Raw genomic sequence first — 24050 nt, 5'->3', positions numbered from 1 at the left:
CACAGGCTTTCCACGGGGCTCCCTGAGGAAATGCCGACATTGGCAGCCCGGACGTGCTCTAGGTCACTCATTCTCCAGGCCTGGTCGAGGACTGAAGGGTTCAGTCATTTTCCTTTAAGTAGCATTTTGTCAAAGTCACAGCAAACTGCTCGTGCTTACTGTGGGCAAAGTCTAGTATCATGCCTGAGGAAGGAGTGAAGCAAATCTCCAGCAAAGACCTCTGCTCGCCAGAGAGCACAGCTGGGACCGCTTTGGAGCACCCTTCAGCCCCTGTTCCACCCATCCATACAAGCAGTTAAGTGTGACACCAGTTTATAGACGGGAGCGCAGGAAGGTTCATGCTGTCCCCTAACCTGCTTTTTCTGCTTCATAGCGTGTCACGACACTGTGTCCTGCCGGTCACTGTGGATCCATAAGTGTGTCATAGCTGCCCTAGACCGTGCATGGACGGCTTACAACATACCCAGGGAGCTGTCCCTCGCCCAGAAATGTTTGAGTTCCAACCTGGCGCTGCCATGCGCTGAGAAGCATCATTTGGCCTTTTCAGATGTACCCTAACTGCCTGGTGGTAAATGTCTGGAATAGCTGGGCTAGCTGGAACAAAGGAAAGGTTCAGTTCTCTCCCTCACCCTAATGCCGAGTGGGGGTCACCATGGCAACCCCTCCCACATGGAGGACTCGTTAGCCACAGGGCCAGTTACGGAGGTGGGTTTGAGCCATAGGGGAAGTCTGCGCGCCAGCAAAGTTATAAACCAACGGCAGGAGCAGAGTTGGGACAGTTTAGGGCTGGTGATAATGACATCTATTTATTGGTTGCTGTTGTCTGCTAGGTACCAGGCATCTATTCTCCTCATAAAAGTCACCAGTAGTATTTGGGGGTGGAGGGTGTTTTGGTTTGGTTTTGGGGGGCAGACATAGCTGTGCTCATAGCTTATCCTGGCTCTGCTCAGGGATCACGCCTGGTGATGTTCAGGGGCTCTGTGGCGTGTAGGGGATCAAACCCAGGTCAACAGTGTACAAGGCAAGTGCCTTAGTCCCTGCATGTCTCTCAACCCCCCACTGCTAATTTTAGTGGTTTTGTTTGGGGGCCACACTCTACTGTGCTCAGGGGTCCCTCCTGGCAAGGCCATGGGAGGGGGGTGGGGATCGAACCTGGGTCAGCTGTGTGCAAAGCAAGTACCCTACCTGCTGTACTCTTTCTCTGCCCACCCCAAATATTTTTATTATCTTCCTTTAAATGCTAAAAACATGCAAGTTGGGGAGAGTGCACAAGCTGCCAGTCTGTAGCGGATGGCAGGGCCGGGACTTGCCAACCTTCTGAGTTCTCCACGCTCCATCCCCACCTGAGCCCTCAGGCCGGAGACCAAGTTCATGGGCACATTCAGTGGAACCTGAAATCCTCATCTGGGCACCTCTCCAAGCCCTGCCCTGGCACCTGCCACTCCATCCAACATCAGCCCCATCCACACTGGGCACTCCTAGCATGTCCTTTGTCCGCCACACCCAGCCCTGATGTCCCCTGGGCACCCTGTGTCTCAGGTCCTTCCGCCTTCTCCGTGTGCCTCAAGACTTAGCTCAGGCTCTAGAATCCTATCTTGGAAACCTCTAGGGAATCCAGGAGCTTCCCCACCGTCTTTTCTCCTTCTCTTAAAATCTTTTCTGAATTCAGGCAAAGGGCTGGGGGAACCTTCCAGATCTCACTTGTTTGAGAAGTCTAGCTGGGTCCAGAGAGATGGTGCAGCAAGGAGGGCACCTGCCTTGCTTGCAGTTGCCCTGGGTTCAGTCCCTAGCAGAGGGTCCCCAGAGCCCCGCCAGGAGCAATCCTGAGCATACATCCAGAGTAAGCCCTGAGCACCATGGGGTGTGGCCCCCAAACAAAAAGACAAAATAGAGTAGGTGGTTTGGGAGAGGGTGATCACATCCTTTGCAGGAGTGAGTGGGGGTCTCCAGGGCAGCCCCGAGAATGCCCATGGGCCCTGCTTTCCCTTCCCCTACGGCTAAGTGGGGAAGCATGTGATGTGGGAGACATTTGAGAAAGACACAGAGTTCTCCTGAGTGGGGTCCTTCTACCCCAACACCCTCCAGCACTCCACACACTCCCCTCTGTACCCCTCTTCAGTAGCCAGGAAAGAACCCTGGCCCTCCCCATGGAGGGAGCCCTGCTGTCTCTGCACAGGCCTCCGCACTCATTCTTACTTTTGCCCACCATGCCCATGCCAGACCTCCAGTGCCCCGTCTTTAGTGCTCAGCAGGACCCCTGGCCCTCTCTTGCTTCCCCCAATTAAATTATTACCCTCTCCTGAGGCTTTCATCCCTGCCTGCCTCCAGCTCACCTTTTCTCTGCACTTTATTCTCTGAGGATAATAACCCCAGGGTTAGTGTGTCCCCAGCATTCAATCCAGCTAAAGCAGCACACCCCACAGGCGAATGATGGACAGGCAGATGGATGGACGGATGGATGGATGTATAGATGGATGGATGAATGGATGAATGGTGGATGGATGAGTGGGTGGATAAGTGGATGGGTTAATGAGTGGGTGGATGGTTGGATGAGTGGGTGTATGACTGGCTGGCTGGCTGGATAGATGTGGATGGACGCACCACAGAGAGATGGATAGCTGCTGAGAAGAACAGTTAACAAATTTTTATAGAGACTTTTCTGTAAAATCGGGGTCAGGCCCAATCCTTGGAGAATATGAGTTATGTCTGCTATCCTGCTTACATCTGTAAGAATCTGAGAATCAGTTTGAATCAAGCTCCCAACAGCAGCTTCTGTTTGGAGGTGTTCACTGCAAGCCAAGTTCTGTGTATGTGTATGGTGTGTTCTGTTGTGTGTGCATTGTGTGTGTGTGTGTGTGTGTGTGCGTGTGTGCATGACTGGACAGGTTCCTGGTTGCCTGCTAAGTTTCAAAGAGTGAAAGGTTCAGGTCAACAATGCAGATAATCAGAAGTTGAGCCACACCTCCAGACACCTTGGAAGGCCCCCAGCACCCCCTCGCCCTCCTCCAGGAGGCCCAGGGCAGCCGGGCAAGCTGCCAGGCCTGGAAACCAGCAGACCCTTGGGGTCGTTCTGCCAGTGAGGGCGGATGGTGCCTGCGGTACAAATCTGTCTCTCCCTAGTCTGGGAACCGGCCCCACTGGCTAGGAGAGGGGGCGGGGTGCTGGGGCAGGCGGCTCCACCAGGGCTGGGCCCTGCCCTCTCCCAGGGAATGTGGCACCTTGGCACTCCTGCAGAAGTGAGTGTGGGCCTCAGTCATCTTCCCCCTGAGGCTCGGAACTTAGGGTGACCTGGGGGGGTGCGGTTTCAGGAGGGGTCTGTCAGCTGGTGATGGGGCCTGGCTGCCCCACCGCATACTGGTCCTTGAGGGATCAACACACACACACACACACAAACACAAACACACACACACACACACACACACTCCAGCAGCCCTGGGCCTGACCTCCAGGCCTGAAGCCCCTCCCTATACACTCTCTCTGCCTTCCTGGTGGGGCACATTGGGCCATCCAGGAGGGATTCTTCTGTGCCTTCAGAGTCTGTCCTGCTTTCCTGCCTGCACACCCTAGGGTGACAGTCACCTTGGAGGTCAAGCAGATCTGGAGACATCGGTTTTTTTGGCAGAGCCAGGATGGAACCAGAGCCTGACACATGCACAGCCACCTCACAGGGTCCCACAGATGCATCATGGTGTGCCAGTTCTAGACAGGGGTGTGGAAAGCCGTATCTCCCCATAATCAGGGCAAGTGAACTGTGGCACTTGTACTCTTTCCCAGACTTTTCAGTCTGTGATACCTTCTATAGGGGCCAGAGAGATAATACAGCAGGTGGGGTGCCTGCCTTGCCCATGGCCAACCTGGTTCAAGCCCCTGCAGGAGTGACCCCTGAGCACAGAGCCAGGAGTAGCCCTGAGTGCAGCCAGGTGTGGCCCTAACAAACAGACAAAACAAAAGGTTATGTGTTACCCCGACACACATATGACTGTACATCGTGTAATAAGCTGATAAATAAATTGATATCTGCCAGACTGCTTAAACTTTTTCTACTCATAATTTCTTCTTATAGGCGGAAATTTTAATGAGCCCATGTGTATAGTTACACAGAACAGTTACACAGGGGCCCGTGGGACAGCACAGTGGGTAAGATGCTTGCTTTGCCTGTGGTCGAGATCCCAGGGGCCCCATGGAGTCCCCTAGGCAGTCCAGGGGTGATCCTGAGTGCAGAGTCAAGGGTAAGCTCAGCACAGGGGGTGCGGTCCAAGCACCAACGCAAGAGAAAACAAACAAAACTGTTACACAAATCAAATATCTTCTGATAACAAATCATAAAGAAATTTACTTTGAGACAACTCCCACATTCAGTTATGTGACCCCTGCTGGGTCGCAGCTCACCTTAGGGAGTGAGGCTCCCCCAGGAAGATGACTGGTGGCCTGGTGCTTTGCATGAAGAAAGGCTCAGATTTGGTCCCTGGCACCACAGGATCTCCCGAGCACTGGTAGAAGTGACTCCTGAACAACTTTCTGGGAGTAGCACAGCAGGGTCTGACCCAAAGTTAGCAGGAGGGGAGCAAAAGGCAGGTTCTACGCAACACACCGAGAATTTGTTCTATTCTTTCCCATACTGAGCTGATTGAAGCTCAGTAGGTTCTAGTCCCGACCCACTAAACTGGGTGCACAATTGGCTGACAAATTGGGAGCTGCAATTTGAAAACCTCTGTGTGGCCATCGTGGTGGTCACTGTGCTTGGAATGAGGGGGGAACTCTCTGGAGGGCAGCTGCCATTTCGTAGACAGGGATGCTTACCCCCTGCTGCAGCTCGAGGGCGACTCACAGGGGGAGGAGTGACCTTCACTGCCTGGGCTTGCTGTCCTTGACTCTCCTCTCAGAAGTGGCACTGGAGGGTTTGGGGCCCTTCTGGGGGTGAGGTTCTACCTCTGCACATGAGCTTCCTCTTCTTTGAGGCCATTTTCTCCAAGTTGTTTTTGAGTCAGAAGTTTCCAGGTGAATTTTGGAAAATTGTTTGTTTGGGGATCACATTCAGCGATGCTCAGGGGTTACTCCTGGCTCTGCACTCTGGAATTACTCCTGAGGGTGCTCAGGGGACCATATGGGATGCCGGGGCTCAAACCCCAATTAGCCCAGTGCAAGGTAAGCCCGCGACCCCCAGTATCACCATGGCCCCTGTATTTTGGAAATGTGAACAAGAGCACCTTTCTTTTTTTCTGCTTGTGAATGCCTGAGTACTGCTGTGGTGGCTTATGTCCACCACAGACACTGGGTCTAGGCCAGCCGAAGGTCTTCCAGCATCAAAGGCTTCAAATAGCTCTCCAACTCATAAGACATTCTTTTTTCTCTACCCCGCCCTGATCCTTGTCAGGCCAGTCATTCTCCATCAGGGTCCCCATCTCCGGCCCAGGAAAAAGTGTGGGTGGACTTGGCTGTGCTGCTCAGAGGTTGGGTTTGTCGGCTCTGGGCTACAGACACAGTGTGTGTAGGTGCGTGCAGTTTGCTGTGGGGCCTAAATGCTGGCATCGCCCCAGATTCCTAGGTGGGGCCTTTGGGAGGTGACTTGGAGCCTTTATGAAGGGGGGTTTGTCCTAATGACAGAGGCCTAGATAGAAACCATGTGCCTTTGGCACAGGAAGACGCAGCTGGCAGTCAGCCATATGCAGCCTGGACAGGCCTTCTCTAGAACCCAGCACCTCATCCGAGACTGTAAGAAATAGATAAACTGTAAGAAAGAGGTGCTTTTTGTGCACCATCTTGGCTGTGTTATGGTATTTGGCTGTGGCATTTGTGAATGACTAAGAGAGAAATTGTGTATGTGTGTGTGTGAGTGAGTGTGTGTGTGTGTGTGTGTGTGTGTGTGTGTGTATCCCTATCTCTGTTTACTTCGTATTTCCATAAACCTGCCAATTCCAAGTTCCTTGTCTAGGTGGAATGGACAGTATTTGTCTTTCTGTGTCTGCCTTATTTTGCTAACACACGTGCTTCTGCTTTACCCCAAGTTGTAACATGTGTTGCAGACTCATTTCTTTTTAAGGCTAAATAATATTCTGTGCTTACTTACAGCAATGCTTTCTAAAGAGAAGCACATTTATAACACAAATCTATTGTATTTTTCTATATAGTTCTGGAAAATAATACAGAAGGCATAAATAATAATAAGCAGACTAAATGCACCATCCATTTTTTTAAAAATGCACTTTAAGTTCCAGGGGTGAACAGCACTGCTTTGTTTAAGTAAGCATTTGTGAAAGGCTGGGAGGAGCCAGGTACAACCCTGAGTTTCCCACCAGTTTGTTGGGACAGCACCAAGGCAGACCCAGTTCATTGCAGAGAAATGGGGTTGGCGCCTCCGGGAGGCACAGGCTAGGCCCTCTGGCTGTGGGAGGTGTGACCACACCCCGAACCCGGCTGGGCAGCCTTGGAGGCTGTGGGGTTCAGCCCCTGGGGAGAGAGGAGGCGTTTGTGATGATGAATTCCTAGCTCTGCTCTTTCTTCGCTGAACCCACCCAACTTGTATTTTTCCATGTCTTGAGCCTGTCCTGAGGGTTTGGCATTTCTCTAGTTGATGTTACTCACAGTCATGAAACTGTCTTTTGTTTGGTTTTTTGTTTTGTTTTGGAGCCACACCCGGCAGAGCCCAGGGCTGACTCTCGGCTCAGTGCTGGGGGGGTCTCTCCCAGTGGTCAGGGGTGATGGGGGATGCTACCGTGCTGGGAATCACACCCAGAGCTCTGGATACTCGCACTGACCTTTTCAGCCATCTCCCTGGCCTGCAGGATGTGTGTGTGTGTGTGTGTGTGTGTGTGTGTGTGTGTGTGTGTGTGTAATAGTTTCATTGAGGGAGTTTTCAAAAATGATTTAAAATCTTTTCATGACGGAATATATTAGTTACAAGGGAATGAGGGATGAGAGACAGACAGACTGAGAGAGGGAGAGAGGGAGTGAGAGACAGAGCGAGAAAAGGCCCAAAGTGAAGGAGAGATGGTGATACACCCCAAACTGGAAACAGCCAGTCCTCGCGGAGTGGGTGCGCCCTGGATGCACCTGAGTCCTTCACTTCACTGGCCTTGGAGTCTGGGCTGACCCGTCACCGACATGTCTTGGATATGCCGGTCTGGTTTTTCATGTGTGAGGGCCACCCCCTGTGTCAACCTTCTGGACCAGCTGCTTCTCTCTGGGTGGTCTGGGGCACGGTGCTCACCTCCGCCGCCCACTGGCTAGCTGTGGACTTGACCTCACAGTGCCCAGGGGCAGCACATGGCCCCTGGGAGAGCGAGCAGTCCCAGAACCCTGTGCTGTGCAGCTGTGGGGAAGTCCTTCCACCCTGCCGGCCTTATGAGTGATCTGAGCGGATCTGGAGCATCTGTGGTCTCTGCCAGCGCTGCAGTTTTACGAGTGCCCATATTATGATTTAATCACTTCCCTCCAGCACCCCTGGAATCAGTGACTCAGATCATGGGGATGACTTGAGGCCTCGCAAAGCAAGTGTGTGTCCAGAGTCAACTGCTCTGACAGTGCTGTGGGTTTGGGTTTTGACTTTTTCTTTTCTTTCCTTTCCTTTTCGGTGTTTGGGCCTCCCTCAGCGGTGGTTAGGGCTTACTCCTGACTCTGTGCTCAGGGGTCACTCTTGGTGGTGCTCAGTAGGCCAAATAGGGTGCAGGGAATTGAACCCAGGTTGGCCATGCAAGGCAAGAGCCCTAAACACTGCACTTTCTCCAGTCCCTGATCCGATAGTTTTGGTCCAGCTGGGGTTTGGCTGCAACTCACTGGATTTCTTTATGCTGTACTCTTTCAGGAAAGCAGCTCAGGCACTGGTGAGTGGAGGCAGCCCAGGCCATGTCAGAACTGTGAGCGAGCTCTGGGCAATTCTAAGGCACCAGCCAGCCCTGCCGACAATCCTGACCCAGCTTCACTGCTTCAGGATGCTGAGCCTGAGGCTGCCCAGGCTGCTCCGGGTCGACCAGATGCCCCAGGTATGTGCTTGGCCCTGGAGTTGGGGTCTGGGTGTTCTGGGAGTCTCTGTTTCCTCCCATCAGGTTACAGCTTCACTTCTCTGACCTGGTTCTCCTCCTCCCCTCTGCCCTGGGCTCCCTTTGGAGCTGCCTTCTCTCTCTCTCCAGACTCCCTCTTCCCCTCAAAGCTGCCCGCTGCTCCCTCAAAGTTCCCTCTCCCTTCCTGTGCCACAAAAGTATGTGCATTCCAGACAACCACACCCAGCTGTGTGTGAGCCTCCCAAGTGTGCAACACTGGGTCAGTGTGGCTCACGTCCAGCCGGCTCCTCCCAGAGTGGGTTCCTGGCTTCCCAGCATCCAACTCACCTGGGAACTTATTTAAATACATCAGGAATCAGGAGTACAGGCATCTTCGTGTTGTTCTTGATTTTAATCAAAAGGAGTGCTTTCTACATTTCGTCATTTAATATAATGATAGCCTTTTCTCTCTGTGGGTGTGTGGAAACAATGGGATGAGAGCTATAGATTTGTCCTGACTTTCCAGAATGTTCCCCAGCAAACCAGAATAATTTGTTGGTTTTTTTTGAGATTTTTTTTTTTGGTCAGTGTATCTTTTGAGATGGTCGTATATGACTCAATTTAAGTTGTTAATCTGATGAATTCATTGATGAACTCAGTTAAATTGTTAATCTGATTGAATTCATTGCTATTCTTTTGTTTTGTTTATGGGCCACAGCCAACAATGCTCAGGGGTTATTTCTGGTTCTGCAGTCAGCCCACTCCTGGTGGGCCTTGGGGGACTATATGGGATCCTGGGAATTGAACTCAGGTCAGCCATGTGCAAGGCAAACCACCTACCTATTGTACAGTTTTCTAGCCACACACTTTTCTAATCACTCCTGTCCTGAACTCATTGCTATTGTTAAACTAAATTTGCATTTAAATTCAACATGGCAATGATGTAATACCTGTTTAATCTATCCCTGGAATTGGCTCACATTTTTCCTTTGTGGGGGTGTGGAATCGGGGGTAGTGGGGGTGGGGAGGCAGTTGGGGCCACACTTTGCTGTGCTCAGAACTTATTCCTGGTTCTGCACTCTGGGCTCACACCTGTAAAGCTAGGAGCACTATATACAGCAGCAGGGATCGAACCAAGGTTAGTTGTATTCGAGGAAAGTATCTTATGGCCGGTGCTATCTCTCTGACCCTGAATCAGCTCTCATTCTGTGTGGAGAATTAGACCAACTTAATTAATTGACCCCTCATTTTTCTTCTATGCTGTCTTTGGGATTAGGATAATACCAGCCACAATTGAGTTAGTGTTTTTTACTACTTCTGTGGAAAATGTGTGTAATATTAGAATTAAATCTGCATTCCTGAGTAGCTGGTAAAATGAACTGTGTATAACACCCTTCCAAGGCAGCAGCTTAGTCGACTCTTAGGGTTGTTCAGGAAACAATTTTGACATTTGGATTTTCTTTCTCTCAAGAATCTGTTTTAACAACAGCTTTATTGAGATGTAATTCACATTCCGCAAACTTCACTCTTGAAAAAGATTAAGTTCTGGGGCTAGAATGATTGTACAGTGGTGAGGGCATTTGCCTTGCTTGCAGCTGATCCTGGTTTGATCCCCAGAATCCCAAATGGTCCCGAGTCCTGCCCTGAGCATTGCGGGTGTGATCCAAAATCCACAAAACCAAACAAAATAAATATAAAGATATAGTTCTGGGCTGCAAAGATAGCACAGTGGGTAGTGGGCTTGTCTTGACACAGCATATCAGCACTGCTTTTCATTTTCCAAAGCTGCCAGGAGTGATCCCTGAGCATCCCCAGGTGTAACTCCCAACACCCCCAGCCAAATAATAACACTAGAAATACTTACTGGAATGTTGCAGTGTCACACATTTTTCTAAGCACTTGTCTCATAGTTTGTCCCAATCTATTATACAGATAGAGAAACTGAGGCGCCAGGCTTGCATCTGCTGCAGAGAGCAGAGCCTGAATTGAGAATATTTAACAAGTATCAGCATTGGGTCTGAACCCAGGTACCTGGTTTTTAACCTGCACCTTTAACCAATCATACCATAAAAAATTTATTTTAAATGGACTTTTCATTACATTGCAATATTACGAATTTTCAGGAGTCTTGCTTCAACCCTCTTCTGTATACAACATTCTTCATTCCCACCATCAAACGTTCCTGCTACCTCCTTCCTCGCCCTCCGGCCACCCCCTGTTCTCACCAACCAGAGCTGGCTTTGTTGTTTGTTTCTGGCTGGCTTGCTTTCATCATTCATATTCTATACGCAGATGGAACCATTGATTGTCTTTCACTTCCTTATTTCTCTTTGCTCAGTCACCTCCAGAATGATATATTTTGTGCCAGATGTTATGAGTTCATCTTTTTATAATGGTCCAATAGTAATTCACTGATGATCTATCCTCTTTGTCTTTGACCACTCATCAGCCAGTGGGCACTGAGGTTGATTATATGCTGACTGTTGTGAGTAACGTTGCTGTGGGCAGAGAGGTGCAAATATCCTTTCGAATCAGTGTTTTCATGCCCTTTGGATTAATGCCCAGGTTCTGCATTATCCAAAGGGCATGAAAATTCTGCAATATCACTGCAACATGTGGCGTTTCCAATTTTAGTTTGTGAGAACGCTCCCTGCCACTTTCCATAGAGACTACAGCCCTTTCCATCCTCACCACCAGGGCACCAGGCTCTCCACACCTCAGCACAATTGCTGTACATCTGTTTCACGGAGACCATCCCCATGGCATGAGTGGGGAGCTCCTTGTGGTCTCGACTTGCATTTCTCTAATAAGTGATTCTGAGTATTATTTCATGTGTCTGTGTCTGTGGACCATCTGTAGGTCTTTTTAGAAAAGTATCTTTTCTGGTCTTTAAAAAAAAAATTGGGTTGCTTTTTTTTTTTGTCCTTGTGTTGTATGAGTTCACTGTTGATTTGTGGATATTAAGATATTAATGGCATCTAGTATGCAAATACCTTTTCCCAGTTGCTGGATTATCTTTTCTTTTTTCACAGTTCCTTTGTTTGTTTATTTATTCATTTTGCTCTGTGGATGTGTTTTAACTTTAGAGCTAGTGAGATAGTATAATGGGTAAGGGGGTTGCTTGCATACAGCTAACTCAGGTTCAATCCCTGGCACCCATATTGGTCCCCCAAACACTGCCTGCCATGATCCGTAAGCACGGAGCCAGCAGTAAGCCCTGAGTGCAGCCAGGTTTGGCCCAAATCACACCTCCCACAAAAGAAGTGTCTTAACTTTTTCATTCGTTTTTTTAAAAATCATTGAAAAGAAGCAGATGTGGACTCATAGGAGCTCTCTCTGTTATGCATTTGATAGCTAACATCTGTGGTATTTTTTTAATAATTTATTTATTTTTAATTAGAGAATCACCGTGAGGGTACAGTTACAGATTTATACACTTTTGTGCTTATACTTCCCTCATACAAAGTTCGGGAACGCATTCCTTCACCAGTGCCCATTCTCCACCACCCGTAAACCCAGCGTCCCTCCCACCCTCCCCAATCCCATCTCCCCCCCAACCCACCCTGCCACTGTGGCAGGGCATTCCCTTCTGTTCTCTCTCTCTAATTAGCTGTTGTGGTTTGCAATAAAGGTGTTGAGTGGCCGCTGTGCTCAGTCTCTAGCCCTCATTCAGCCCGCAACTCCCTTCCCCCACATGGCCTTCGACTACAATGTAGTTGGTGATCGCTTCTCTGAGTTGCCCTTTCCCCGGAACGTGAGGCCAGCCTCGAAGCCATGGGGTCAACCTCCTGGTACTTATTTCTACAGTTCTTGGGTATTAGTCTCCCACTCTGATATTCTATATACCATAGATGAGTGCAGTCTTTCTATGTCTGTCTCTCTCTTTCTGACTCATTTCACTCAGCATGAAACTTTTCATGCCCATCCACTTAACTACAAAATTCTTGACTTCCTTTTTTCTAACAGCTGCATAGTATTCCATTGTATAGATGTACCAAAGTTTCCTCAACCAGTCATCTGTTTTGGGGCATTCGGGTTTTTTCCAGATTCTGGCTATTGTAAACCATCTGTGGTATTTTTTAAATTTTCTTTCTACCTTGAGTTAATGTTGTTGTTACTGCTCTGATTTCTTAAGTCAATCACCTTGGAAACAAATATATAGATATAAAGTACTGCTTTAACTGTAGCCCTTACTTCCTGTTCTAATCAGTTTCTAATTTCTATTTTCCTATGTGACTTGTGACATGCCTATGTGAGCATGCGTGTAAAATCTTCCAATATATAAAGTTATCTGTTATTGAATGACATAACACTCATTAACACGTGTGCACTAAATAAAGGAATATCAAAATATATGAATAAAATATTTAAATCAACTAGAAATAAGTTTGGACTGGAGCAATAGCACAGCAGGTAGGGCATTTGCCTTGTATGCGGCTGACCCGGGTTCGATTTCTCCATCCCTCTCAAAGAGCCCGGCAAGCTACCAAGAGTATCCCGCCCCCATGGCAGAGCCTGGCAAGCTACCCGTGGTGTATTCGATATACCAAAAACAGTAACAACAGGTCTCACCATGGAGACGTTACTGATGCCCGCTCAAGCAAATTGATGAACAACGGGATGACAGTGCTACAAGTAATGTTAATGAATTAATTTAATTAATTGTGGTCTGAGAGTGTCCTCTGTATATCCCAGTCTGTGAAATTTGTTTAAACAAGCTTTATGGCCTCACATGTGATCAATTTTCATAAATTTCCAAAGTATACTGAAAGAAGTTTCCAGTTATTGGGAGCCATATTCTACATATGTCCCATAAGTTCAAAGGCTTGTGGTTTTGAAATTTTCCACCACAGGGTCGGAGAGATAGTACAGGGGTAAAGCACTTGCCTTGAAATGCCAACCTCTGTTCCAAATATGGTCTCCAAATATGCATTAAATCTGGTCTCCCAAGCCCCAGTGGGAGAGATCCCTGAGCACAGAGCCAGGAGTAAGTCCAGAGTATAGTGCACCGCCCAAACAACAAAACAACACAAAACAAAATTACTCTACTTCCCCCTCCTATAACAAATGTTTTCTATTTACAATTTGCTTGCTACTCTAGCTATTTTAACTCGAGTGAAAAGTGTAGAAGCGGCTGAAGCAATACCACAGCGTGTAGAGCGTTTGTCTTGCACTCGGCCAACCCGAGTTCGAATTCCAGCATCCTATATGGTCCCCCGAACACCGCCAGGAGTAATTCCTGAATGCAGAGCCAGGATTAACCCCTGTGCATCCCTGGGTGTGACCCCCAACCCCAAAAATAAAGGCAAAAAAAAGTATAGAAATAGCTGGACTATGCTGAGTCGATTTTTACATTTATTTATTTATTGCTCTTTTGGGTCTCACTCGGCGATACTCAGGGGTTACTCCTGGCTCTGCACTCAGGAATCAGTCACTCCTGAGCATGTTTGTGGCATGAAATGGGATGCCAGGGATCAAACCCTGGTCGGCTGCATGCAAGGTAAATGCCCTGCCTGCTGTACTATCTTTCTGGCCCATGAGTCCCTTTTTAAAAGTCACTTCAGAGGGCCAAGAATGTGTCCCGTGTTGTAATGCACATGCCTTGTGTGTGTGTCCTGTGTAGCAAACACCCCAGCACCATAGCTCCTCCAGATATGATCCCCTGCACCATGGCCCAAGCACTGCTATGAGCAGCCCCATAGCAACCTGAAGGAATCACTGCAGAGAGCTCTGAGTAGCAGGTGTTTCATATGGAACTGAGCTGTCAGTGGGAAGCCGTCGGGGCCCCCGCCAGAGGGAAGAGCTGCTGTCCGCGGCTGCACCGCAGGGACCATGCGGCCTCTGAAGTTCCCACAGAAAGGGAAGAAGAGACTTTGAGGCTTGGATCCTACAGAAACTCAGAGAGAAGGCTGGAGTGAGAGTACACCAGGGAGGGTGTTCGCCTTGCAAGCAGCAGACCTGGGTTTGATCCCCAGCATCCTATATGCCCCCCATATATGATGGAATCCTATATGCCAGGAGTGGTTCCTGAGTGCAGAGCCAGAAGTTAGCCCTGAGCACTGCTGGGTGTGGCCCAAAACAAACAAAACAGGAACTGAGACAAAGACTTGCACATAGGAAGTTGATGAAGGAGCATTCTCTGGAAAAGACCACTTAAGGAGGGGAGGGAGGTGGGACCCTTGGCAGAGGAGCTTCCTCCAAGGCTGCCTGGGTCATGCTGGAGGTCAGAAGCTCAGAATGGAGCTGGCCCAAATGAGAACAGGAGGCAGGATGGCGTTTCCTTCATCAGTGAATGAGTGCAGGAACCCTTATGTGGACAAGGTCATGGCCTTTGACCAGAAGCAATTTATGAGATGAGAGGGGCATTGACGTGGCTCAGTTCTTTTGGAAAAAACTATTTATTATTATTATTATTACTAATAATAATAATATTATTATTATTATTATTATTTGGGGGGTAGGGTTGGGTGTCTACTAAATACGTCCAGTGATATTCTGCCAGGACTGGAACCCGGCATGTGTCCAGCCATCCAGTGCTCCAGCCCAAAGATGCAAAGCCATCAGGGTTGTGGAGCCAGGGACCACCAGGGACACCCCAGAGAGGCTGCGGGTCTCCAAGGATGCACCTGGCAATGTTGGGAAGCTTGTGGGGCCAGGTTGGGTGTAACCTTCTGTACCATTTCCCAATCCCCTGCTTCCCCCTCCCTTCCTCCCTTTCTCCCTCCCTTCCTCCCTTTCTCCCTCTCTTCCTTCCTTTCTCCCTCCCTCCCTCCCTCCCTCCCTTCCTTCCTCCCTCCTTTCCTTCCTCCCTCCCTCCCTCCCTCCCTCCTTTCCTTCCTTCTTTCCTTTCTCCCTCCCTCCCTCCCTCCCTCCCTCCCTCCCTCCCTCCCTCCCTCCCTCCCTTCCTTCCTTCCTTCCTTCCTTCCTTCCTTCCTTCCTTCCTTCCTTCCTTCCTTCCTTCCTTCCTTCCTTCCTTCCTTCCTCCCTTCCGCCCTTCCTTCCGCCCTTCCTCCCTCCCTCCCTCCCTCCCTTTCTCTTTCTTGGTGCTCATGGATCACTCCTGGTGTGGTTCAGGGACCACATGTGGTGCCAGGAATCAAATGCAGGTAACCACACTCGAGACAAGTGCCCTACCTGCTGTACTTTCTCTCTGCCTCAACCTAATTCTTTTTGAAGGTAAAGTTTAAAGAAAACTGAAAACAGAGTTTTGCCTAGTTAAGTTTATACCTCAGTCTATAATATCCAGAAAAGTATTGTCTATAGAAATTACCTTCAGGATTTTGTGAGTTCTCTCTTCATAGTCCACAGTAATTTTTGCTTCCTTTTTCATTTGATCAAAATGTCATTTGCATCACAAATTTTACTTGTGGTTTTTTGGTTTAGAAAAATCTTGTACCTATTTTAAGATAAAAATATGCAACTTTAGACAGAGAGAGAGAGAGAGAAAGGGAGAGAGAGAAGAAAAGTGTCTGCCATAGAGGCAGGCTGGGGTTGGGGAGTAGAAGGAGACACTGGGGACATTGGTGGTGGGAAATGTACACTGGTGAAGAGATGGGTATTGGAGCATTGTATGACTGAAACCCAGTTGTGGACAACTTTGTAATGTTTATCTCATAGTGATTTAATTAAAAAACTTAAAAATAAATCACGAATCACGAAATCACAAAATCCCCGTTAATAGTCGATTTCTCGAGCAGGCTCAGTAACTTCTCTATTTGTCCTTTCCCTGAGATCTTAGAAGTCTCTCTCGACTAGGCCCTCCCAACAATGTCCCGCACTGGAGGCTCTTTCAGGATCAAGGGAATGAGATCCAGTTTGTTACTGGATTTAGCATATGGATACACCATGGGAAGCTTGCAAGGCTGTCCCATGTGGACAGAAAGCTCTCAGAAACTTGCCAGTTTCTCCCAGGGGTAGAAGTAGGCTACAAGATATCACTTCTAGGAGCTTGCTTTTAAGTCTCTGGATGTTGGCCGTTGATGGGATTACACACACCTGGGTTCCTCTGCCGGTACCTTCATGCGTGAGGTCTGTCCGAACATGTGGAGAGGGGCCTCGAGCATGGCTGTAGCTAGTTCTGGTGGTCTTTGGCTGCCGGGAGCTCTGCTCGGGGTGGGGAGGGAAGCTGGAGCCCATCCCCTCCGAGGGGCCCAGGGGAAGACAGCCAGGTGTGCGGCCAAGAGACTCTCTGCTATTTTAAAAGTGATCTAAAGGACCTAGAGAGATAGTACAGTGGCTAAAGCGACTGCCTTGTCCACAGCCAGCAGGGTTTGATCCCCAGCACCCTTATGTACAGTCCCCACCAGGAGTGACCCCTGAAGACAGGGTCAGGAATAAGCCCTTCTACCTTTGTGCGTGTCCCCTGGAAAAAAGTGAGACAAGAGGACACAGGTATATCTCACAGGGCTGGAGTTGATGCCTTACATGCACTGCCCCCTGATTCTGGTCTCCCCAGCACTACCAGATACGGTCCTGATGCCCCACCCAAACCACTGTAGTGGAACATCACTGTGAGCCCACAGTTGCCCAAGTATTATCAGGAAAAGACCCTGGGCCCCTAAGCACTGATTGGAAGACCCTCTCCAATCACTCCTCCACAAAAATGAGATAGTTAAGTATAAAACATGTGTGAGTGGAACTCAGACTCAGAATTCATGTTCTTTCCCACGAGAGATGGGATTTGCTCCATAGCTGATGACATACCATTGTTCCCAATTTCTTTACATCCCCAGATCTTGTCAAAATTAAACCTAGGCTTTTAAATGGCCCTCGTCTGGCATTCCTGCTATGTGACTGGGAGTATCTTCTGGTCCGAGTTGATGTGTGCTTGAGCGAGATAGCCCACGTGGAAGACAGAGAATGTCACCGCTACTCTCTGTATGCTTCCACGGGAAGTCATCATTTCTCGAAGTAAGAAATTGAGGCCAAGAGCCATGGTTTTCAGCCTTTTGGATTTATGATCAAATTCTGACCTTGTACTCGTGAATCTATTGTTGCTATAACAGATTGCCCCAAATGAGAGAGTGTTAAAAAGAAGATACATCCCTTGTCTCACAGGTCAGTGGCTCAGGTGTCTGGCAGAGGTTGGAAGACTGAAATCAAAATGGCAGTGGTGGCTCCAGGGGGCAATCGGCTTTATGGGCTTTTTCAGCTCTAGGAGTGATCACTCAGAGGCCTGGCTCCACGCCCACTTCTGTCTTCCAGGGGCTGGAGCAATAGCACAGCGGGTAGGGCGGTTGCCTTGCACACGGCCAACCGGGGTTCGATTCCCAGCATCCCATATGGTCCCCTGAGCACCGACAGGGGAAATTCCTGAGTGCAGAGCCAGGAGCACACCCCTGTGCATCATTGGGTGTGACCCCCCCAAAAAAAAGCAAAAACAAACAAACAAACAAAACCACTTCTGTCTTCCAAACCCTCGGTGCTGAATTTCTTGGTCAGGCTTCACTCAGGTGCTCAGGTACATCTTGCTTTACCTCTCTCTTCTTTTTTTCTTTTTTAAATTAAAATATGTGATTTACAAAAGTTATTGATGGTTGTGCTTCAGTTATATAGTATTTCAACACCAGTCCCACCACCAGTGTCAGGTTCCCTCCACCACTGTTCCCATATTCCCTCCCCACCTGTCACCTTGACAGGCACATTACAAAGGTTCAATGGTCGCAGCTTAAATCTCATGTTTTCAGTTTTGTTGAGTGTGTGTTTTGTATGTATGGTGACAGCACTTACTCATATCACTGGTATAGCTGGAGCCCTGATGCCTGTTCACCCATTATATCTTGTTCTCTCCCTCCCGCCCTGATTTCTTTCCTTCTCTGTCCTTCTAACCTCTCTAAAAACTGGAGTCAAAGATGATCTAAGCACCCTCCTTTACTACAGTACATTTCTTCATCCAGTAATCTATAGTCCACAGAGAAGATCATTCTGTGTTTGTCTTTCTTCTTTGTGCTTACTTCACTCAGTGTGGTATATTCTGGTTCCAACCACTTGCAGCAAATTTCATGATTTCCTCATTCCTTGCAGCTGCATAGTATTCCATTATATATATATGTATTACATATACATATATATTAATGGATTATGAAGATGAGCTATATATACATATCACTGTACCACTGTCACCCCATTGTTCATCAGTTTGCCCGAGCGGGTGCCAGTAACATCTCCATCCCCTGTTGCGTGCTAGTGTAGTCCAGTGGCATATTGGGGATTCTTTCAAGATCAGAGGAATGAGGACCATCGTTGTTACCATTTTTGGCATATCGAGTATGCCACGGGTAGCTTACCAGGCTCTGCCATGTGGGCGGGATACTCTCGGTAGCTTGAGAGGAACGGAGGCTTTTGGAGTGGCCTCTAATCGCCTTTACAGGTCCATTAATCTGTCATGGACACCTACATTGATCCCTTGTCTTAGCTATTGAACTGAGAGCAGCAATGAATACTGGTGTGCTCATGTCCTTTTGAGAAAGTGTTTTTATGTCCTGGGATTAGATGCCCAAAAGTGAAATTGCTGGGTCCTATGGCAGTTCAATTCTAAATTTCCTGCGGACTCACCAGGCTTTTCCACAGAGGCTGTACTAGGTAACAGTCCCACCAGCAAAGGCTGCCTACCTCTCCCCTTCTGTGTCCACTTCCACCGTTGAAAACATGTCATTACAAACAAATTGAGTTAACACTGGTCTGCAAGACAGTAAGTATTTTTATATGTCTTAGGGGCATGGTGCTCCCCTACCACTGCCCACAGCAATATCTGTTCACCACAGTTCACTGGACCCTTCCCGTACCCCGCCCCCCCACACACACACACACACTGGTAACCTCAGCTCTTGGGTCAGAATCTAAGGGTTTTTGTTGGACATTGTCTGTTCTCTTGCTTTGTCTCTACACCATCTATGAGTAAGACTATATCTGTCTTTCTCCTTATTACGGTTAGCATGAGCCCCTCCAGCTTCATCCCTGTTGAAGCAAAAAGACAAGAATTCCACCCCAAGAGCCACAAACACCTGAGCTGGAGTGACTGCAGGCCTGTATTTATTGCAACGCTATTTACAACAGCCATGATTGGAAACAACCCAAATGCCAGGTGACAGATGAGTGAATAAAGATGTGGTCTCCGGTTCACAATGGAACACCACGTGGCTATCAGGAAAAAAAAAAAGCCCAGAGGAAAACAGATGGTGACATTTTGTCTTCCTCTTCCACTTTTATAAGGATCCTTGAAATTATACAGAGCAGCCCTGGGTAATCCAGATAATCCCCCTGTTTTAATGTTGATTAGCCGATTAGCGCCTGCAATACCTTCAGTGGCCTTAATTGCCCTTGACTGGGCAGCTCCTTGACAGGGTCAGGAGCCCAGGCCATGGCCATCTTTGTGGGACCACAGCTCTGCTCCCTCTCAGCAGTCCTGTCCTGCTACTCGAGTACCAAATGTCTGCTCATCTTAATGCCTAAAATTGAATTATAGGCATTTTTCTGGTTCTGAACACAATTCAGGAACTGCATTTTCAGATCATTCTAAAGAACAGCATTTTGATACTCAGTAAGGAATCAGTGCCACGTGGGTTCCATTGCTCCAGTCCCTCCCTCATTCCTGTAGGTCCATGTTCTGTCCTCTAGTCCTCCCACAGAAATAAACCACACCCGAATGGGGACATATTTGACTTTAGCTGACTTGGGGGCCACATTCCGTGGTGCTCAGGAACTACAACCTGTTCCAAGTTTGGAGGTCTGCTCCCAGTGGGACTCAGCGCCTGGGCACACGGGGCCGCCCTCCAGCCTTTTGAGCCAATTCCCTAGTCCTGCTTCTTAAAGACACTTTGTCATTATTTCACTCATTGAGAGCTCGTGGGGGAGTTCTCCCCAGTATTGCTCAGGGGCCCTGGAGACACTCCCACAGTGCCAGGGACCCTAGTGGCAACCCAGGGAACTTTGTGGTGGTGGGACTCCAACGTGGGGTCTCTACATACCTCCAGCCCTTTGATTTTACCTATTGATCTTTAAATTACTATGCTCCTGTGGACCCTCCACCTGAGGTACTGATCATTTGTTTCGTTACCTAATGCCCCCTCCCGAAATGCATGCATGAAAAGTGTCCTCATGCCTGAGTGAACATTAGCTGCTCTTTAAAAAAGACTTTTTAAAATAATTTGAGCCAGTTTTTTCCCAGTTACTCTTCATGAGTTACAACAGTTATAACAGAGTTTCAGGCATTTGATATTTCAACTGCAGTCCACGACCAGTGAAACATCCTCACCAATGGCCTCAGCTTTCCCCTCAACACATCTCTCCTCCTGAGAAAGCTTTTTTGGATTATTATAGTCTGGTTATGCAGTTCCTGAATTGTGTTCAGAACCAGAACCGATCACACCTCCTTATTCTAATGCTGACTCTTGTGGGTGGAGACCTTTTGTTTGTTTTTGGACCAAATCCGGCAGTGCTCAGGGCTTACTCCCAGCTCTGTACTCAAGGGCCACTTGGGGTTCATAAGGAGACCTATGTGGTGCTGGGGACAGAACCCAGGTCAGCCGAGTGCAAGGAAGCACATTACCTGCTATACACTTTCCCCAACCCCTAGAAACTCTTCTTGAAGAGCATCACACCAGTGGTCTGAATTGGCATTTGTCTGTAATTGCTTAATACCAACAATGGTGTCTATTAAGTCAACTATTCCACTAATTACATGTTATGACCAAGCTGTTTTATGTTCTTTTAATGGAGAGTTTAGGTGTCCCTGCTGCCAGGAACCCAGAATTGCAGTACAGGAGACCGTAGTACAGTAGCTGGCATCCCACCCAGGGCCCCACCATGCAGGGCTTAACAGGACATATTATAAAAATGTACACACAACAGACTAGAGCCATAGAACAGCAGTGGGGCACTCAGCACTCAAGGATCACTTTGGGGTTCACAAAGGCTTGGGGGACCGTATGTGGTGCTGGGGATGGAACCCAGGTCAGCCGTGTTGTACACAGACTAATCACATGGCTTTGATTCCCGGCATTCCATTTGGTCCCCTGAGAACCACCAGGAGTAATTCCTGAGAGCAGAGGCAGGTGTCAGCTCAGAGCATTGCTGGGTGTGGCTCCCCCAAGAACAATACCCCAAAGTGCAGGCACTTCATGGACTGCCCTCTGCCCTCTGCCCACAGACACCTCCTTAGATTCTTTGCTGGTCTTTGTCCACTGCCTTGTTTGTGTGTGTGTGTGTGGGGGGGGGGTGGTTAGCGTGTGCACACCCATGTGTGTGGTGCTGAAGATCGAACCCAAGGCCTTACACCTGTGCTCTGCCACCGAGGCACGTCCCCGGCCTTGCCCTGGCTTTTCATGTTCATGTCTTTGGATTCAGCTCCCCCATGCCACCCCCACTCCCACTTTATTTAAACACTTCGGTTTAACAAAGTTGTTCATGATTATTTGTTCCAGGCATTCAATGTTCCTACCCCAGTCTCACCACCACTGTCACCTTCCCTCTACCACTGTCTCTATTCCCCCCCACCCCTCAAGCTTCCCCCATAATAGGTCCATAGTCATTTATTTTATATTGCTGGTTACCACAAATGGCTAATGAAATGATAAAAACATAATTCTGTAGAAAAAAATTTGTGAAAATTGTTGTATCTCACCATGTGTCTCACCATTAAGCTCTTTGCTGAGGGTTTACTAAGCTACTGTGGCAAGCTAAGTCGTCTGTGCTAACATTTTGGTTAGTTGATGTTGGTTGATTTCTATGTTACATCCCATCCAATCCGGTATGCCCACTACTCGGATGTTAGTGTTGTAGACTTGGAGATATCCAGAAAATGCAGAATATTTAACTGGGGGGTCTGGCTGCCATTATTTGGAGGCCCGCCCCCCTCTGAGATTGCCCCAGAGGTCTCAGCTGGGAACACTTGCCTGAGAGATTTTTGCAGCTAGTCGATCTCTTTCAAGATGCATTTATGAGTCTCGGGAACGGACTGGTAGATGAGCTCACATGGCGGCGGCAATGGGGCTTCAGTTCTGGTGGCTGGAGATCAGATTCGGCTGCTGGTACAGTTGGTTTCTTCTGAGGCTCCTCCTTGGCTGTGGTCACCCTGTGGTCACCCACTTCCCGTCGCCCTCTGCCCAAATTTCCTGGGTTGTGTTTTTTGCTTTTACTTTCGGACCACACCTGGCAGCGACTGGGGGCCCGTGTAGTACTGGGTATCCAGCCCCGGTGTCTTGCATACAAGCTGTGCACTCACCTTGGGACACTGTCACCAGCCTCTGCAAACTTATGAAGCACATCTGTCAGCTTGGTTAAAAACTCACACTAACAGAACCCCTGTGTTTGGTTTTGGTCTGAGGTGACGTCCAGTGGTGCTGGGGAGGGGCGGCCACTCTGGGACAGTGCTTGGGAGGACACTCCCAGCAGTGCTCAGGAGTACTGTGAATGACCCCGGGGCTCCCACATGCAGAGCGTGTGCCCGGTCCTCCCAGCTCAGGGATCCATTTTCACTTGGTCACCTCTGCACAGACCCTGTCCCCGAACAGCTGCTGGGTTCTCAGGTGTTGGGGCAGGATCAAGCTAGAAATGTTTCCGAGTGACTCTTCAGCCGGCATCACCGCGTCAGAGAGGTCGGACTCGCCTTTAGATCCCCGCCCCTTGTTCCCAGGCCTTCACCGCTCTGGCCTTCCTTTTCCGTGAAAGGGGCTGTGCTGGACTGTTGTGCAGTGGTCAACATTGCAAGACCTGCACCCTCTCTGGCGCCCTGACACCAGCTGTCAGAATGCGCTTCCTCGCCTCCAGGGCCAGGACCCTGCTCCTCCCGGTGCTCTGCAGTTCTGCAGCAAACCCAGGGTTTCAGTAGGCTGCTGTGGGTTCCGGGCTCGCTCTCAGGTGCACGGACATCTGTCCCTGCCGGGTTCTCCCATCTGTGTCATCAGTTTATTTTCTCTGTGTGTGTGGGGGGGGGGAGGCAGGGGGAACACTCGGCAGTGCTCAGAGGTCACCCCTGGCTCTGCACTCAGGAATCACTCCTGGTGGGCTCGGGGGACACATGGGGTGCTGGCGATCCAGCCCAGACAGGCCACGTACAAGGCAAGGGCCTTGCTGCTGTACGATCTCTCCGGCCCAATCAGCTCTCCACTGGGAATGGCCTGCCCATGTCCTTCCCATCCCTTGGGCATCCAGCGGGAGGGGCTCGGAGACGAACCTGCTCTGGGGTCTCAGGTGATGGCTAGACTTTGTTTGGGGCCACCTGCGCTGTGAAGACAATACAGCTTTCGAGCGCTGGGGTGTGCTTGGGCTTCTGCAGCGTGTGTGCTGGGTAGGGATTCTCTGTGCTGAGCACCAGAAAGGGCAGAGGGAGAGCCCATGTCTCCCCCCACCCCTGCCCAGAGCAGCCCTGGGTCCAGCAGAGTCATTGGCTCAGGAAGCCCGGGTGGGGGGTGGGACCGGCGAGAGCATCTGCGTCCAGGGGCAGAGCGACTGGGCTTCCTTTATGTAGCCCCCCCACCCCGTCTCCCCGCCTCCTGGTGCCCTGTTCCTGGGCTCTCCTGGCGTGTCTGTGCCCAGGGTGGAAGGTCACAGGGAGGTGGTTTCCTTTTCCCTTCGCCGTGGCTGGTGTAGTGGGGGTTGCACACACACCGTGCTCATGGTCTGTGTGTTGCCGGGGGTGGACTCCAGGCTTCTGGTGTGCAAAGCCTGGGCTCAGCCCCCCGAGCATCTCTCCAGCTCAGAGAACAGGCTTTCAAAATCCAGTTCTGGCTCCAGTGGCGAGGTGTCTTCCCCAGTGCCCGTCCAGATCTCTCCCTGTTGTTTCTTACCCCCCACTGTGTCAGCATTTTCTCTTCATCCCAGAATGCCGGGCTCCGAAGAGAGGTCAGAGGCCACACCTTGAGTCCTCGGGGAAGTGGGGTGGTGCTCCTCCTGCAACACCCTCCTGCCTGTCCTTGTCCACCGTGGGTGCCATTGCACCTGAGCTCTTCTGCACATGGGAGGAAGCCTGTCTGTTTCCTTCCCATGTGCCAGTCCCTGTGGACATGCATGCACATGCACATACATGCACACATGTGCGTGCACACACACAAACTCTGTCAGTCTCTTGCCCTGAAT

At 49.4% G+C, this 24050-nt stretch overlaps 1 protein-coding gene across 1 annotated transcript in view; it reads left to right on the top strand.

Annotated features, from left to right (window-relative positions):
* Positions 1-24050, top strand: part of PAQR5 (progestin and adipoQ receptor family member 5) — a 69859-nt gene that overhangs the window by 20181 nt on the left and 25628 nt on the right. The window contains exon 2 of the mRNA XM_055133840.1: positions 7802-7979. Coding sequence (XP_054989815.1) covers positions 7929-7979 — 51 coding nt within the window. The 5' untranslated portion in view covers positions 7802-7928. The remainder of the gene's footprint in view (positions 1-7801; positions 7980-24050) is intronic.

Source organism: Sorex araneus, chromosome 3 (assembly GCF_027595985.1).
Source record: "Sorex araneus isolate mSorAra2 chromosome 3, mSorAra2.pri, whole genome shotgun sequence".
NCBI classification, from domain to species: domain Eukaryota; kingdom Metazoa; phylum Chordata; class Mammalia; order Eulipotyphla; family Soricidae; genus Sorex; species Sorex araneus.
This window is presented reverse-complemented; position numbering and strand designations above follow the sequence as displayed.